Raw genomic sequence first — 19,069 nt, forward strand, 5'->3', positions numbered from 1 at the left:
ACACACACACACACACACACACACGGCTTTAAAGAGAAAGGGTGGAATATTTTTTTCTGGCTCTCCTTTTGAACCATTGCTTCATAAACTAAGCAATACACAACTCACACCAGTAGTAATCAATTAACAGCATTGTTGTGAAGGGTAAGGGAAATGGTGTATGTAAATTGCTTAGCACAGCTTGGGGTATGTAATTAGGGCTCAACAGTTAATAACCCTTAGGGAGAATACTAATACACCTTACCTAATGAGTGTCATATTGCAAGCCTGCAATTCTATGCCAGAGACCCTAAGGACTCTAGAATCTTGCCTGTTGTCTATGACAATAACTTCTTGGAGGTGTGGATAGTCATAAATAAAGGGGTAAGGCACTCTTAAAGATTCAGAAGTAGAGATGGTCAGGTAAAAATCAGGAACAAGGACTGAACAGAAATCAATCTGGGGAAGCAGTAAGAAGCATGGCTGGGGGTACTCCTATGGGCAGGTCTCAGAAGTTTTGGGAAGTCAGGCCAAGGAGTTTAACTTTGTTGAGATAGGCAGTGAAGACCAGAGGACTGCAAAGGATTTGGGGTAGAGAATGCCATGAAGAAAAATGTCTTTGGCGAGGCAGGTCAGACAGCAGATTCAGTAGAGGGACCTCGAATGGAGGCCATTCTGGAATCCAGAATTTGGGTTTTGATGGTGATGGAAGCAGTGGGAGTGTAAAGAAGATTCCAAAATATCAGTATTTCAGGGACTTCCCTGGTGGTCCAGTGGGTAAGACTCCATGCTCCCAACGCAGGGGGCCCGGGTTTGATCCCTCATCAGGTAACTAGATCCCACATGCATGCCGCAACTAAGAGTCCACATGCTGCAACTAAGACCTGGCACAGGCTAAATAAATAAACATTAAAAAAATATATATCAGTATTTCAGAGGAAGGTGAATCAGGACTTGGTGATAGAGGATGATAGGATCTCATGGTTTTGAACGTGGATAATGGAAGAAGTAATAGAAAGTTGTGAAAGAGGAACAGCGGAGGAAGTTGAAGGAAACATTTGAAGCTGTGGAATTGTTGCTCAGGAAAGCAGTGAACATTGGAAGTGCATATTTGAAAATCATAAGGTTGGTAGCTATAATCATGAAAAAATTAGAGGGCTGAGGAAAATGTTTTTGAAAGTGCTCATGGGAGAAGATAACAAAATATGCATAGAATTAAGTCCAGTACACAACTGGAAAAAAGGGAAGGAGGGGAGTTGCCACAGTGTGGGAGAAGAACAAAGAGGACAGTTTCTCTTAAGTAGAGACTGTTTCAGAGAAAAGGGGGTAGTGAAATACCTCAAATGCTACAGAGATGACAAGGAGGGTGAGCTCATTAAATCTGGTAAGGAGAAGGTCATGGTTAGTTTTAAAAGAGCAATTTCTATAGAGAAGAGTAGGCCAAATGGTAAGGATTTAGGTTAGTGAATGTTGAAAAAGAAATCTTCAGGTTTGACCAACTTAGAGAAATTTGGCAGGAATAGAAGAAATAGGATGGCAGCTAGAAATGGTAGTCATTTAAGGATTTTTTGAAGAGAAAAGAGATTTCTGCATATTTTGAAGGCAGGAGAAAGAGCCTCCAGAAGGGGAGAGGTTTTTTATTTCAGAATGATTTTTGGTCACTTGCTTTTTTTTTTTTTTTTTGCGGTACGCAGGCCTCTCACTGTTGGGGCCCCTCCCGTCGCGGAGCACAGGCTCCGGACGCACAGGCTCAGCGGCCATGGCTCACGGGCCCAGCTGCTCCGCGGCATGTGGGATCTTCCCGGACCGGGGCACGAACCCGTGTCCCCTGCATTGGCAGGCGGACTCTCAACCACTGCGCCACCAGGGAAGCCCGGTCACTTGCTTTTTAACGTATTTTATTTTTATTTCCATTTTTACCTGGTCATCTACTTCCAAAATGATCAAGATAGCCAGTTTAACGAAAAGAATGCCTTTGGAATAGGTCACTGCAGATAACCAGTGACTGGTTCATTAGTTCATTGACTAGTTCATTGGCAAAAGCTTTTTGATTTCTTGAGGGGGAGTAAACCTAAGCCATAATAGTACTAATTAAGTAACTGCCTCCCTTTATGCTCATCCAAGGGTGCCCCAAATGGAATTATTCAAATTAATCACCAAAACATATTTAAATGTCTACTTCTTAAAGGTTTTTCAATCCTGGATATCTCTAAATTTAAAAAATAAATTTCATGCTAACTAAAAGTGCATTAAACTGTACATCTAAAAGTGTGAATTTTACTGTGTATAGATTATACCCCAAACAAATTGAGCGAAAGTACAATGGAAAAGGAGGGACTGGTTTTGAATCATAATAGGTACTAATTTTTGAATTATTAGTATGTGACAGTGTTTCAAAGTTGTATATGCATTTTTAAACATTCTCCCAGTGGGGACTTCCCTGGTGGTCCAGTGGCTAAGACTCCCTGCTCCCAATGCAGGGGGCCCAGGTTCGATCCCTGGTCAGGGAACTAGGGAACTCCACATGCTGCAACTAAAAAGCTCCCTCATGCCGCAACTAAGACCCGGTGCAGACCAAAAAAAAAAAAAAATTTTTTTTTAAATTCATTATTAAAAAAAAATTCTCTCAATGAATTGGGATCGACATATACACACTACTATATATAAAATAGATAACTAATAAGGACCTCATGTATAGTACAGGGAACTCTTCTCAATGCTCTGTTATGACCCACATGGGAAAAGAATTTTAAAAAGAGTGGATATATGAATATAATTGATTCACTTTGCTGTACAGCAGAAACTAACACAACATTGTAAATCAACTATACTGCAATAAAAATTTTAAAAAGCACTCTCCCAGTGAGTTAGGTGTTATTGTTATCCCCATTTTACTGATGAGGAAAGAGTTGGAGTCCCTCACCTAAGATCACACAGTTAAAATCTGGAGGCTGGACTCAATCCAAATCTGTTTGACTGGCAGAGGCTATACTTCCATTGTTAAAGTTGGCATTTTGAGTCAGCTGAATCTAGTTGGCAGGCACGATACTGGGTGCTGTTTACTCTAATGTGTTTTTTCCCCTTCTTAGGGACCAGCATGAGAGACCTTCTGCTGTCCAGATCCTGAAGCACTCCTTCTGGAAGAGAAGTCATTGAACATACATCAGGACTTCTTTCCCAGCTCCACTATAGATTACTCCGTTACTGCTTCATGCGGAAATGATGGCTAAGGGACCCTTGTTTTCCTACTGGAAAGTCAATCTAACCCAATTTAACCAGATCCTGCAGTGGCACTAACTGAAAAGTTTGTTACAGGTTAGCCTTCTCAAGCTTCAGGCACAATTACCCATATACATAAGAAAATTGTCTTAAAGAGTTAACAACAGAAAACCTATTCCAGTGTTTATAGTTTTGATTATCCAGTAACTACAATCTCTCGCTTTATACGATATTTCCTTTTATTTTTGGCCTGTCAATTTTAATGTCATTAAATTGTAGAAACAAGAATAAAATGTATTTTCTTGCTTGATGGGTAGACATTTAATTCTTACAAAGGAGAGTAGAGGAAGGTGAGAAGGTAAAAGGAGTAGAAAGACGCTAGATTCAGTTTACTTAGGCAGCAACCTTAACGCTGCAGACTATAGGGGCCTCAAAATTAACAGGAAGAGCTAAGGGCCTTGGCGTTTCATTACCAGAGGGTCCCCTAACTCCTCAGAAGTCTCCACCTACAAGAAACTGGGCTCTTCAAGGTGTTTCCATAAACCTCAGTCTGCCTTCTCTGTGACTGGTTGTGTTTTGAGGTCTTCATGTATTTACAGCGTGAATTAGAACATTACTGCATCGAGAACCAGCTAAACCTAAGGCAGCTGGTGGGATAAAAGCTCACTGATCTGTTAAGCGGAGACTGGGTGAGCACATAAACTTTTCCAGGGCACTTTTGCTCACTTCACCTGAAGGAAGGACACCCCTGCTAAGGTCACTCTTCGCTTTCATTCCCAGAACATTGGAAAACCTTGCAAAAATGAACAGGGACAAGTTGTCAGTTATTACAAGATCTTAAGTTGGTGGACTGAGCATTTTTGGTAAGGTTTCGGTTGCTGTGACTCCACTCATCTAAATTTCACTGACACCTGTTGTCTTAAGCTAGGTCTACAGATTTTGTTTTACTAGCTACTGTCATTTGAACATGGCACAACTACAAACTAACTTTAGGTGAATTCCAACACCAGTTGTCTGTCAGACTTTGTCAAAATCAAGCTGCTACTTCAGAAGTTTTTGAAATAAATGTGAAATGCAGTCCAGCTGAGATAAAAGCTTTTACTTTGGCCAACATGTTTAGAAGGGTCTTTGCGGGTGTACCTTCCTTCTCTCTCTCCAGTTTGCAGAGTTCTTCCCTTATATTTGATAAAAATTTAAGGGATATGTCCCTTATTTTACTAACTTGTATATCAACGTAACACCATTTTAAGTAGGGTTTAGTTTTTTAATCTTAGTAGGGATTTCAGCATTCTTTAAAATCTGAATGATTGTATCTGATTTCGGAGCAATTACTTATTTACATTCAACCCTATTAAACCCTATGAGGCAAGGGCAGGGACTAAGACATATTTATACTGTGTATACAGATCACAGTAATGGACACAGGAAGTTGCTGTTAACAAACCTACCCCTCTTCTACTGATATAGAAAAATACTGAACACTAATTTCACAGAACCTTCAAAACCTGTGTTTTTAATAGGCAAGGCTTGATATTAACAGCTTTCTGTTGTTCTGTCATTCACTGTGTCTATCATTGCCCAGGTATCTTCCTTTAGGGGACAGAGGTCCTAAAAGGAGACTGAGAGGGAAGAAAGGTGTGGGCTGGGAGGGCTAGCATTCCTTGAGCTCTTAATGGAGAAAGGCCTATTATTTAATTCTGGCTGTTGCTTGGGTCGGTAGTAGTCTCATTCTATTAACGCACAATGAGGCTCAGAGGTACTTAACTTTCTCAAGGTCAAGTTGGGACTGCCATCCAGATTTGTCTGACTTTAGAGCCTTCTCCCTGCTGCTTCCCAGATTTGTAGTTTATAAATGAAATCAGTTACAGTTTTAAGTTTTACGCAAACAAAACTCCATAGATGCTGATAAACAAATTCACCAGTCCAGTCACTTTGATGACTTTAACGTTGTCAAAAGCTTTTCCTTTTTCACTTAGCAGCAACATTGCCTTCCCTTCTATGACTATCTTCCCTTCTCACCATGAACACCACCCCAGTTTTCAATCACATTCAGAAGCGCATTTCATTTCATACTGAATGGGTCTCAAGCTCAACGAAAGTAAATTTAACTCCCCAAGTAAAATCCTGACAGTAGTTCCAGCTCTAGAGCGTCTCCTTAACTTTAACCTACTTTAGCCCACTGGATGTTTCTCAGTGTCTGAATGAGAGTTGCCGTTGTGGAAAAGAGCGAGCTCTGGATTACAGGGTTGGGGAGTGCACAGGATTCCACTTACTTGCTTTACCCTCTCTCTCCTGCTTGACAACAGCAGTCCTGGGCCTTTAGTGTACTGAGTAGCTCCAAGATAAAAACTCAATCTGTTCAATGAGCATCAAAAGCCTCCATCACGTACCAGGCCATCTTTATTCCTCATACTTGCTGTACCTCCAAGTATTCAGTTTAAGGCAGCTATATAATAAAGCAACTTGCATTTAAAAACAGCTTTTGACTTGAAAGTACTGGCTGTAGGCAGTCTGCATCTTCCTGGAACGTTAACAAGAAGAGTTGTTGTGTATGGCACTGTGCTGTGAAAAGCTGAAATAGCAAACAGTCCTGAGGAAAAGCTGTGGCACTTTGTCTCACTGTTATGACTTCTCAAACTTGTGAAAAATCATGGCTGAATTTGTCTCTAAAGCACTTGCTCCTATGGATTATGACTTGAAAGACCAAAAAAAACTGATCTTGGGTATATGCCTGGACATTTGTAAGGTCTCAATAGCCCGTTAATTTCATGGCAATATGATTAAAAACCCTCATTTAGTGAAGCCCTATATTGCTTTGGGAGGTGGTGTTGGGGGGAGGGAACAGGCAGGTCATACACTAGAGCTAAAACAAAAACGTATAATTTTTTCCATTATATTAAAAACAGCAGGGGGTGAAAGAGTGATGAAACAATGGAGTACGGTGAATTAGTAAATGGGATTACTAACTTTGGTTAAAGGGAATTACTAAACTTTGTGATGTTCCTAAATAAAGCTCATGTAATTTATTATATGAAAAAAAAAGACGCCCTTACTGCTGTTATCAACATAAAATGAAGACAAATCTTTTAATGTGATTTCAAAACTTTTATATTTAGGCTTAAAGTTCATGCTAGAGAAAGTAACTTGTCTATCTTAGCTCTATTTTATGAAAAGCCATTGCAAGGCTTCCATTTTCTTTCTCAAGTGTGAGGTGTAGGAAAATCGGGGAGGGAGGGAAGGGGGTTGGAAGGAGCAGCAATATTAAAGCAGTTGATGATTAAATTTCTCAGGGATAATTCCCCTTGCAGATAATTACAATTACTCTCTGCTTTTTGTGAAGGTGACGCAAGAGGGTACACAAGAAAATCCCAAAGTATGAATCAGAATGAACAACTTAAATTCTGGAAACGGTACACATGCAGTGTTTAATACACACTCAAGTCTACTGCACCTGGATTGGGCCTTCACCACTCTCCCCAATACCCAAAACATGCTTCTATTAGGATTCTTTTCAATGCCATCTATTCCATTTATTCCCTGATCACCCAAGCCTTAAACCTCACAACCCAATGAATAGGTACTATTATTGACATTTTGTAGATTAGGAAATCAAGGCACAAAGTAATTTACCCAAGGACATCAGCTACTAAGTGATGGGGTTGAGAATGGAGTATGGACAATCTGATCTCAGTGGTCATACTCCTTGATGATAATATGAAGTCACTCAAAGAGTATTGAGACCTTATTTCCCACATCTCCCAGGGACTGAAAATTATTTGATTCACATTAACAAGACATGTTAGAGCCTTGGATTTATGTAGTCAATAAACAAACTTTATTAATGATTCCTTGTAATAGATACTGAGCTGAAATTCAATGTCTGATTGAATTCATACCATATACACAAACTCCTGTTTTAGATTTTCTATCAGCAAACATCCTGTTCAATAGTCCTTGGGGGTTCTGAGTACATTCACAAAATGAAATCCCAATTTGCTGACAACAAGTGAGCACGTGTGAAGTTTTTCAAAGTAAGGAAGCTGCTTGAAAAACACAACTTAAAAAAAAAGAATGTACTCATTACTTAACAATAGGCAAATAAAGTTAAACCAACCACTAAACAGGTTTTAAGTGAGGCTTCTTCCCAGAACTTGGAGATAAAGGAAATTAGCCCTCAGAATTTACTTTTGAGATTAATGGATCACAGCAAACAGGTTAAGTCACTTTTACGACACCAGAATTACTCCTAGCCACACAGCCTTCAATGTATCTTGCTTATCTAGCTACCTTAAGAAATTTCAGGCAGAATACATACTAATAAGTTAACAGAAACAGGAGTCATAGAAGCAAAAGCTGGCTGTGCCCAAATTAACATTGTGGAATAAAAAATGGATGCATAGTATCAGACCTAAAACCCTCAGAGCATTCCAGATCCACTGGCAAGATCATCTCTACTGTAATGACAGATGTTTCAGAGGCAAACATCTCTTACAAAACAAGCAAACTTCTGATTATTTGGCTTACATCTGTCCGCTTACAGCAATCAAATTTCGGATATTAATATAGCTGTGAATTCTCAAGTTAACACATTAGTACCATAACCTGGGACCCTAGAAGGGTAGGAACAGAATGTGCTACTTTTCCAATGCAAAAACCCCTAAATCAGCCTATCATAAACAAACTGGTACATGAGATTAGCATGTGTCACCAAGCTTCCCTCATGTGTGGGGTTTATTAATCCTTCATCTGGGTAAATGTGGTTAATGAATCCTACTGCATCCCAAGAAAGCAGACTGCTGAATCAAGAATTCTCCATAACCAAAGCTCTTATGTTTCTTAGCAAAGACATCTTAAAAATCACCTAGCTATTTAAGCACAGTAGTAAGTGAGAAACAATGGCTTTTCTGTGTAGATAAAATTCGGGAACGGTGAAATATCTTGACAGTAGAACTGTCTCCCTTTAGAGATATTACCATGTTTTTAAAAATCCTTATTTCCATAGTAAACGCAAAACCTAAAATATCTAATCAACCAAGGGTACTTTGAGAGTACATAATAGTCATGCATATGCAAGCAGTGGTTTATTTCTAAGATTAGTTAAGGAATAAAAATCAGTAACTTAAATTCTCAAATACAACCAGAAAATGTGCTTAAAATGTTTTAAGGCAAGACATTTGGTAACTAACAAACATATTTCAAATTTGGTTATCTGAAATAGTCATTTCCTTTCAACTATCTGAAACTAGTCATTTCTTTAGTTCAAAGAGGATAGGCCAGAAAAGTAATGTATCCTACATAATCATAATCTGTTCGCACAAAGTAGTGTATGCACCCCTTATGACATTCTGCATGAAACCACGTATCATGGTAGAAATTTTCTTTTGACGCTTAAGAACTCTAACAAGAACAAATCTGCATACACAGAGAAGATCAAGAAGCACTTGTAACTGTTTTCAAAGATAAACCTTGGGGTGACTACACAACTTTTCAGTATTTAAATACCTGCAACAAGAAATGAACCTCAGGGTTAAACAAGAAATAGGAACTAGGAATTATGCAAGGTCTCACCACTCAAGGATACTACCATCAGTTTATTTGGTAAAGTAAGCCTCTGAGAATGTTTCTGTGAAAAAAACCACTCCTTTGCTTTGGTTCTGAAAATATTGTATTTTAAAATAGCTAAGGCAAATATTTAGGGGGCACAGCTCAATATTGAAAAATTAGTTGAAAGAGGTAGAAGTAAAGCCTTTCTATGTAATGTGCTTCTGCGTAAAGGTAACAAATCTATGATCTTTGATCTAGGGAAAACACAACTAAAAAATGAATCACTCTTTTATAGGATGTTTAAAGATAATGCTTTTTAATAGTTCAAATATTTTTAAAAATCTCATCAAAAATGTATCACCTTAACAGTACTTTGCACATGTGGAATTTCATACCTAAATTTGATACTATTTTGGTTTATTTATGGCTACTTACAAGAAGACTCAGTAATAATGTCCATTCATTGGAGTCTTTTTCTTTGGTTGAGCCTATTGGGACCAGGCTGATGAACTACTTTATGCAAATGAGATGGTTAAATTCATGGCAATATGAATTATAAGGGTTCTCATTTAATGGAAACGAAACTTAAAAGAAATTCCATATTTTATCCCCATTGTGGTTTACGGAAGCTAATATCCTGTTCAGAGGTTTAAGAGTTTGAATAGCTCACACAATCCTGTAAAAATTACAACTGGCTGCCCTTTAATAAATAAAGTCATTGTAAAGAATTACATTTACAGAGTGAAAAATGAATACATAGCATTTCAAATTCGATTTTGGAAGTACTAATAAGTACTGACCCATAACAATATACACTAGCTACCTTTTTAACTGTCCATCATTAGCACCAATAAAGATTCAACAAAATTACCTTTATTCTCACATCTCAAAACAATTCTGCAAATTCTTAGTGAAGTATAGTCACAGACCTTAAATATTCACATTGTTTTCTATGTCATACTGAAAATAAGTTCACTACTTTTCTGGATATTCTTTACAAAATCTTATTAAAATTCCTGGTATTATCACCCCAATTATACAGTAGCACAATCACCCTACGTCGTTTCACATGATAGCTCCTTAGAGGTTTCACATCTAAATTACCAAGAACAAAACCCTTCCCTCCCTCATCTTGCACTCATCTTAATTCTATACTAGTGCTTGGATTATGTACCACTGTAAAAGTATAACTGTATCAAAATTACCATGTTTATGGATACAATAATATGTCATACAGAGTAACAAAGTTACATGTAATGACAAAGATTACTAAAGTTATGCCAGACAAGAACAAAGTTAGGACATGCTAGCTAGGCAAAGTCCCTAGAAAGAGGATCCTAGTATCCTAAGTTCAAATAACATTGACAAAATAATGAACAATTATCTTAAAAAAAAAAATTATAAAGCTACTGGCAAATCAGGTAATTGCTAAATAAGAGTAGAGCACGAGATTAAACTCTCTAATATTTACAACTGCAACATACTTGAGTAAAATTACAATTGTGCACATATCAGTGGCTTTGTAACAAAAATAATTCATATACATAGAGGAAAAATTAAGACAGTTTTCAATTCAACAGAAGTTGAATTCAACCTATCTCAAAGATACTCAACAGCCCAAAGATTTACCACAGAATTGAAGATTAGCTGATAAACCAGAGCCATGTTACCGGCATTTAAGACAAATTTTAAACAAGTTAAAGTCTATTGTTTGTTCCGAAGTCAGAAGACTGTGCAAACTTGACTTCAACAGGAATATACTGAGATGTGCAAACAAATGTAAAACCTCCACTAGCTGTTTATCTGGAGGCTTACCTTTTTTTTTCTCAGTGAGCTTCCTGTTAACAACCATAAGCTATAAATACAGGTACAATGCACAGTCAGTGATCTTTTTGTTTTATTTATTGTTAGAATATAAAAGAACTGAAAGAGCAATAAGTTTAATTTCATTTTTATAAGGAAGACTGCATTTACCTGAAAAAGAAATATGGCATCACACACAAACACGCTTCAGGGGAGGAGTATGTTTAAGAACATGGTGTCCTTCTGAACGCTAAAGGAAAAGCGATTCCTGTTTACTGTTAAAATACGTAGTGTTAAAGTTCTCTATTTAAGAAAAAGACTTACTAATTCTTCACTAATGTAAGTTTCTGTGAATTTAGTTTTCAAATCACAGTAATCTACATAACCATTATTAACAGCTCTGTGTTTATAGTACTGCAACAAGCCAACAAACACTTAAATGCACTTCACATCAAGAGTATGTAAACTTTATTTTTTCCTCTTCAAGCCTTCAGAAAATTAGGGGCTATTTCAGCAGCCAATCTGGTCAGAACCTCTGAAGGCAGAATCAGTGCCTCACAGTGTAAATGACCATCTGTGGCAATGCATACCCATTTGGTAGTGAAGTGTCCCCCTTCAGTGGCTTCCAGTAAGGCCTAGAGTTTAAGGTTAACATGAAAAAGTGCCACCTTTGTTTTAGATTAGTGATGGACTCTGACAAGATAAAATAAAGTTATTCTGTATATTGTTATACTTACAAGCAGCTCCAATCCTGAGTATTTATGGTAATATCTAAACATACAAAAATGTATGTACATTTTTCTCCACTTTCTTGTAAACAGTTGTCAGTATACTGTTTTATCCCTTTATCATTGAAACATGCAAATCATACATACGAGTATAAATACACAAAAGAAAACAATTTACACTCATTCAAAAGCCAAGCAACAACAAAAAATAGCTACAGTATTCAAATTATAAATAAACGAATGCTTGAGGCATCTTATATTCCTAGAAGCAGCCAGCCATTCACCCTAATGTTCTTAGCTGCAATTGTAGAAATACTGAGTTTTGCACCTTCCATGCTTTTACAGTATTTATAACACTATCATATGTGGAGATAAAGACTTGTTTACTATAATCTCTTCTTTTCAGAATGAAGAATAAAGCAGCACTTACAAATATTGAAGCAGTGGCAGTAACAGCAGGTGTTACCACTGCTAGATCAGGAGGAAGTTTTCCATTCTAACAATTTTTAAATTAAAAAAGTAAAGGAAAAATTGACCTAAACAAATGATTACATGTTCATTCCTTGGGCACTTAACAGCGAGTCCAGCATGTCGAATGTGTCTTTGTAGTCCATATGCTGGCTGTTTGTACTGTACTCGTGATTGACATCAGGACCGTTGGTCTCCACTGGCTTCTTGTCCAGTTTCACGAGGGTGCTGAGATGTCCGTAGCCCACCTGGTATGTGACAGGGGGAGGAGGGGGTAAGGGATGGTTAAAAACAGAGTTGTGAGAGGATACATACTGCTTAACAGAGGAGGAAGAACTAGATGAACTACCTGAACTTTTGGAACTTTTGCTCATTTTGGAGTGATGGTTGTGAGATGCATCATTGATATGCAGCTTCTTCCTTGAAGAGCTGGAACTAGAGGAAATGCCATCAGTGCTCAGGCCAACAGGACTCCTCAGAACAGCAGGTGGTATCCCATCAGCACTGTGCTTGCTGCCACCACTGCTGCTGCCACTGTATGAGTGGGAATACTTGTGACTGCTGGGGTGGTGGCGGTTGGAAGGATGCTCCTTGTGCTTCTCCTTATGGTCCCTGCTAACATGCGGGCTGGAATGCTTGCTCTTCCCACTGCCTTCATCAGAAGAGCTGTGTCTTTCTGAGGAAGAAACTTTTATCTTCATTTTCAGTTCTTCTTTACTGACACTTTTATCAGTGGGTGGTATTGGAATCCGTAATTTCAGTGATCCACTCTTTTCCTTCTTATCTGCCATATATTTTTCAGGTTTTTCAGCATTTGTAATGGGAATTTTCATTTTAATGGGAGAGGTTACAGAACTGCTGCTGGCTGCCTGGGACTGTACATGTTTGTGTTGCTGTTCTACCTGGGCAGCTATATAATGATCCCTTGCATCCAGATCAAGGGTTTCTAGCTTACGTTTTTCTCTGTATTTATCTAAAGACATTTTCTGAGGAATTACTCCAGGAGTAGCAGAACTTGGCCCATGGTGTTTACTGCTTCCTGCTTTATGAGTATAATCTTGCTTAATATTAGAATGGTCAGAAATTTTGTCAGGTCTGTGATGTAGTCCTGAATGCAGTGATACAGAAGGTCCCTGCTGGAAGTTGATGCTGTACTGGCTACCAGACAAAGATGTCTCCTGTTTCTGTGAATATATCTGTTCTGTCCTTGCCGACTCTTGATGTTGAGGCCATTCTTGGTGTGATGACAAACCATATGAGGTACTTGGCATTCCTGTTGCTAGCACTGACAAATTATCAGATGCATGGCTGTCTTGAACAGAAATATTTCCTGAATTTAGAGGTACTGGTGCAGGGAATGTTGATGTAGATGGTTTCTGAAAACTTGGGTTGGTAGGCACACCAGTAACACTATCTACTAAAATGGAATTCTGGACCAAAGATGAACCAAGAAGTGGTGTTTCTGATACTTGTCCATCTACTTTTGGTTTCTTAGCCGCCTGATTAGCCTATTTAAATAAAACACAGAAGAAGCAATGACAGCAAAGGAATTTAATACAAATTTCTTTGCTTATAAAAATTCTATATTAAATACATGGAAATAAAATCACCTGGGGTTTCACTTTATGTTACCAGTAAATAAATATCTTATTTAGAGGCATAAAAAGGATATAAATAGTTGAAAGCACTGGTTTTAAATTAGATGCAGACTAAATCCTAGCCCAGCATTTGAGAAAGGAATTTAACTCGTCTAAGCTTTAATTTTCCTGTTTGTAAAGTGAGGAGACTATTTCCACGGTAATCACTATGAAAATTAAATAAGGAATTTATAAAGTATTTATAGCAAAGTCTACTGGACACCGTAGTTGAATAAATTATGAGTGTATGTAGCTTACGAAACACTGTAATTACTTACGAATACTGGAAATAAGAATATTTAACAACAAAAATTCAAACTGATTAGCTATGTAGTTAACAAATTGATGTTCTAAAAACCCGCCAATTCTCTTACCCTCCAGTTTCGAATCCTCTTCAACCTACTAGGCGTTTTCTCCAATATTTGTAGAAACTCATGTGTTAGCTCTAAAGATAAAATTCAAATTTAAAACTTAGAAGGTGCCTTTAGATTTAGAATTCTCTCAAGTGGGCAATATTAGAAAGAAAGCGCAAGAGTTCATCTACTTCACCATCACCCTCCTAATTCAACCATCAGCACATACAGAAGTAGACACAGCTCTGAACTGGTATTTTCAAAGATGAATCTTAAAAAAATTTGTTTTAAATAAATAAAACAAAACACTCCTCCCACACCCCCCTGATTTTACATGCTTACTTAGAATCTCTGGAAAATTAAGTCACATTTAAAAAATTCCTTCCAAATAGAAAATCTCTATTATGCAAACATCATAGTAATAATTGGGATGGGCAAGATCCATCAGTAGATTCTTTAAAATCAGTGGGCAAAAGTTTAAGGAAAAAGAGAATATTTGTGTAATCCCAACATACCGTCCTCAAGATATTAATTATAAACAGAAAATCAGTAACTTTATGACCTTAACCAAGTGATCATGATTATCATTACCAGCAATGACATATCAACATAATACCCCATGATAAAATGCACAGTAGAATAAAACCCACTTCTGTGGTATTCTTGCCAAAAACGCATAACTTCACTCTAATAATGGGAAAACATCAGACAAAACTCCAATTGAGGAACATTTTATAAAGTAACTGACCATTCTTCTTCAAAGTGTCAAGGACATGAAAGAAAAGGAAAGACTGAAAAATTATCACAGATTAGAAGAGATTAAAGGGGCATGCCAACTAAATGGAACATGGGATTCTAGAATAGAAAATGGGGGAAATTTGAGTAAAATCTGTAGTTAATAGTATTATACCAATGTTAACTTCTTCGTTTTGATATTCATATTATTATTATAGAAGATGTTAACTAGAGAAACTGGGTACAAGGTATAATAGTATAGAATCTGTACTACTTCACAATTTCTTTAGATTTAAAATCATTTCAAAGTTAAATGAAAAAAATTCCTTTACCTATACTCATAACTTCCTAGCAATCAACACTAGTAACATTATCAGTAAATCACCCTGGTTATATTTTTACAATTTTTTTCCTAAAATTTAGGATTACAATGAGATGACCCACTTTTCCAAAGTGGTGTGGTTATGATGAATTAGTTTTTGACTCCAAAATAGTGTCATTAATAAAGTTATTGGCCACTCTCAAGATAAATAATATTAGTCAAATGAATTACAATGTCACGTAATATTATTAATGCCAATTTAATAGAGACTAGATTCATGCAAAAACTCGGCACCATTATATGCTCACAAGCTGTGACAACTAATTCCTGCTAAAGACTCAGGAGCTTTTCGATTCAGTCTGGATGAAAACAATCTAATGTCTGTACTACCATTTCTTCATCTGAAAAAAAAATGACCACTTTTCTACTTGGACACAGCAGTAAGTCTAGTAGACACATGCCTTTGGGTCCAAAATTAACAATAAACTGTTTTGACTCAATTTCAGAAAAAATTCAAGTTATAAAAAACACATGAAGGTTTCTTATTAATCATTAAAAACAACCAAGCCCCCCCCCCCCAACCCCGTTACAGGTAGGCCAAATACAAGCCAATGTTGTTTTGGGGACAGTCATTAAATGAATTATTTTAGTAAACACTGATGCTTCAGACACCGCGATAAAATTCAGATACTCTTAGTATCTTATACTTTGTTACTTTATTTTTACGGGATCACAATGTGATCCCATAAAAATGTGAGAAAAGGCTGCCACATAATACATTGAAATTTTCAATGTGTTAAGTGTCCAAGATTCCTATTCAGTGGTTCTCCAAATGAATAACGTACTGGAGCCTTTTCAGAATAGAAGCAAAGGGATATTTAGGTGCCTCCTGTTGTGTCAAAAAAAGACTTTACCTATTGATACAATTTAAGAGCAGGATAAAAGGCAGATTACTCGCTTTCTGTGAGCTTTATTTTAGCACCATATATACAAACTATTTTTATTAAGTTTATGCCTATTTTATCTTTATCTATTGACTGCTAAAATAAGACGGTGGCATAGGTAACCTAATTTCAAGTCACAGATGGAAAAAAAAAAGCCCCTACTAGTTTTTTATTTTTTATTTTTTTGCGGTACGTGGGCCTCTCACCGCTGTGGCCTCTCCCGCCACGGAGCGACGCGCAGGCCCAGCGGCCATGGGCCCACGGGCCCAGCCGCTCTGCGGCACGCGGGATCCTCCCGGATTGGGGCACGAACCTGCGCCCCCCGCATCGGCAGGCGGACTGCCAACCACTGCACCACCCTAGTTTTTTATTTTTTATTATTATTAAAAAAATTTTTTTACTGGAGTATAGTTGCTTTACAATGTTTTTTTTTTTTTGCCCACATCTCGCAGCACGCAGAACTTCCCCGACCAGGGATCGAACCCGCATCCCCTGCAATGGAAGCGTGGAGCCCTAACCACTGGACCTCCAGGGAAGCACCCCCCGCCACTAGTTTTTAGAAGATGTTATTTCAACTCACTGAAGATTTCCTACCACTCTGAATAACCTTTAGAAAAACCTCTGGCAATGTAAGGAAAAGAGGATAATCATGCGGCAGTAATACAGCATGAGGTATATAATCCAGGAGAAATTTTTCAGGGAGGAAAAAAAAATACCAAAACAAAATCAAGAGACCTAACAAAGAGGATATTTTACCACAAGGGTAGACAAACTATCACCAGTGGGCCAAATATGACCTGCATCCTGTTTCTGTAAATAAAGTTTTACTGGAACACAGCCACTCATTTTACAGGTTGCCTATGGCTGCTTTCCAGTTACGGTGGCAGAGTTGTCTAGGTGCATAGATAGTATAGCCCACAAACCCTAAAATAGTTACTATCTGGCCCTTCACAGAAAAGGGAGCAGACCCTTAATGAAATTTCTGTCTTAAAGCATCTAAGATATTAATGGAAAACCACATTCCAAAGCCATAGGGGTCTCTCACTTTATATAACGCAAGTCATGCAAATCCAGTTTTCAAATTAGCTTCAATTTTGTAAAGGAAATTGGGGAAAGCCCACAAAAAGAAGCAGAAAACCTAACATACCAGTTTAGATTTATGCATATATTAGGTAAGAAATGTTATCTATTTCCTTTCTGAAATCTAGAGTGCCTGGTTAAAATGTCTTAATCCCCAGGAATCCCCTGCCTCTGGCCTGCTTATTTCTCTACCAGAAAAACGTCCTATCAGGAGACCTCCAAATTCCAGGTCCATGATGTACAGAACTTATACTCCCAATCTTTCCTTGTGAATTCATACTTATTAATGCAAGACAACAATGACACACTTTACCATCAGTGGAACAGAGCAAGGAATATTACCATGAAAATACCTTTAGCTCACTGCTTCACATCTTCTACAGTAAGCTAATACCTGACTTTGTGCTTATACATTTTAAACTCAACAAAATTAGTTTACTTTATTTTTTATTTATTTTTAAAAATTTATTTATTTTATTTATTTTTTGGCTGCATCGGGTCTTCGTTGCTGTGCACGGGCGGCTTTCTCTAGTTGCAGCGAGTGGGGGCTACTCTTTGTTGCGGTGTGCGGGCTTCTCATTGCGGTGGCTTCTCTCGTTGCGGGGCAGGGGCTCTAGGCGCGTGGACTTCAGTAGTTGTGGCACACAGGCTCAGTAGTTGTAGCACACAGGCTCAGTAGTTGTAGCACATGGGCTGAGTTGCTCAGCTGCATGTGGGATATTCCCGGACCAGGGATTGAACCCGTGTCCCCTGCACTGGCAGGTGGATTCTCAACCACTGTGCCACCAGGGAAGCCCCAAATTAGTGTACTTTAAATTAGGTATTCCTGTATTATCAACCTGTAGCATTATAAATCATATTTCTTTGAAAAGTCCTGAAAAGGCTTTAGATATTGAGTGCTGGTTAATATATGCTCATTTTTCCCCCCTTTAGGCTAATGAATCCTTATTTTCATCCTGTTCATTTGATCATGTTACTATACTTTTTTAAAAAAAATAAATTTATTTATTTATGGCTGTGTTGGGTCTTCGTTGCTGCACGTGGGCTTTCTCTAGTTACGGCAAGCAGGGGCTACTCTTCATTGCGGAGAGCGGGCTTCTCATTGCAGTGGCTTCTCTTGTTGCGGAGCATGGGCTCTAGGCATGCGGGCTTCAGTAGTTGTGGCTCATGGGCTCTAGTACACAGGTTCAGCAGTTGTGGCGCACGGGCTTAGTTGCTCCGCGTCATGTGGGATCTTCCCGGACCAGGGCTCGAACCTGTGTCCCTTGCACTGGCAGGTGGGTTCTTAACCACTGCGCCACCAGGGAAGCCCTGATCATGTAACTATACTTTTAAATTCTACTGCCAAATTGTTAAAATGGAATTATGTTTTTAAAGAGTCTTTATCTTTTCAAAATAGATGAAATATTAATAGATGAAATGATGTCTGGGATTGGCATCAAAATAACTATGGGGGAAGGAGGATGTTGGATTGGCCAGAACTGATAACTTCAACTGAGCATGAGTATATGGGGACTGAGTATTTTTTCAAACCTATACAAAAGTAGATAGAAGTTTTAATCCATAATAAAAAGAAAAAATTTAAATGTAACAAAAAGATTTATTTTCTCTACTTACCATCTAGTAATTCCAGAGTAACTGTAGGATCCACATATTCCCACCAATGTTTTCCATCAGTTGACACGGGAATCTCCCAATTGGACCATTTGCAAGCCAAATGAATGCATACACATGCTATCACTGTTGGTTTATACTGAAGACAGAAGGTTGTAAGATGCAGACTGTTGTGGAGCAGGTTTGGAACGAAGAGTCATAGAAATTCAAATATGTAAAACAAAGAAAAACATTTACCAATAAGATTAGAGCAAAAATAAAATTATAAAGGTTTTCTTTTTCAAGTCTAGAGTATAAAACCTTATTTTATTAAATTAAAAGTTAACATTATAACACTTTTTATGACTATGGTCATAAAAATTTGAACACTAAAAAACCTATATAGATTATGAACATTTTCACACTCTTACTTCCTAGAGTATATTATTAATACTACTAATATATTGATATTTCTAATTTTTTTTTTACATCTAAGTTAAAAGTATTTTTACCTCTCTATAAAAGGAGAGGAAGACAGTATATTTCAACTAATTACTACATACAAGTAAAACGCTTTAAACTTTCTTTGGTGGTATTTTTGTTTCTTTTGTAATGTCATGGCAAAAAACTAAAGAAAAAGCAGACGACTATAAAACTGACAAGG

The 19,069-nt window shown here is 37.6% G+C and overlaps 2 protein-coding genes and 1 non-coding gene across 14 annotated transcripts in view; 2 read left to right on the forward strand and 1 right to left on the reverse strand.

Annotated features, from left to right (window-relative positions):
- Window positions 1–3,135, forward strand: part of MAP3K19 (mitogen-activated protein kinase kinase kinase 19) — a 36,809-nt gene extending 33,674 nt beyond the window's left edge. Inside the window, 1 exon segment of the mRNA XM_067739900.1 lies at window positions 3,069–3,135. Within this exon segment, the coding sequence (XP_067596001.1) occupies window positions 3,069–3,135 (67 nt within the window).
- Window positions 2,417–2,489, forward strand: TRNAW-CCA (transfer RNA tryptophan (anticodon CCA)). Its single transcript has one exon. It is a non-coding gene; the product is annotated as a tRNA-Trp (tRNA).
- Window positions 3,136–9,421: 6,286 nt separating the features above from the next.
- CCNT2 (cyclin T2) overlaps window positions 9,422–19,069 on the reverse strand; it is a 47,743-nt gene continuing 38,095 nt past the window's right edge. For 9 of the 12 annotated variants that reach the window (XM_067742103.1, XM_067742102.1, XM_067742108.1 and 6 more), the window contains 3 exons: window positions 18,430–18,593; window positions 13,753–13,823; window positions 9,422–13,249 (listed from right to left, as the gene is read on the reverse strand). In XM_067742103.1, the coding sequence (XP_067598204.1) occupies window positions 11,822–13,249; window positions 13,753–13,823; window positions 18,430–18,593 (1,663 nt within the window). In that variant the 3' untranslated portion in view covers window positions 9,422–11,821. Of the gene's footprint in view, window positions 13,250–13,752; window positions 13,824–18,429; window positions 18,594–19,069 lie in introns of those variants that run through there. The other 3 variants (XM_067742106.1, XM_067742104.1, XR_010944474.1) reach the window with 2 other exon arrangements.

Source organism: Pseudorca crassidens, chromosome 6, assembly GCF_039906515.1.
Source record: "Pseudorca crassidens isolate mPseCra1 chromosome 6, mPseCra1.hap1, whole genome shotgun sequence".
Lineage (NCBI taxonomy): Eukaryota > Metazoa > Chordata > Mammalia > Artiodactyla > Delphinidae > Pseudorca > Pseudorca crassidens.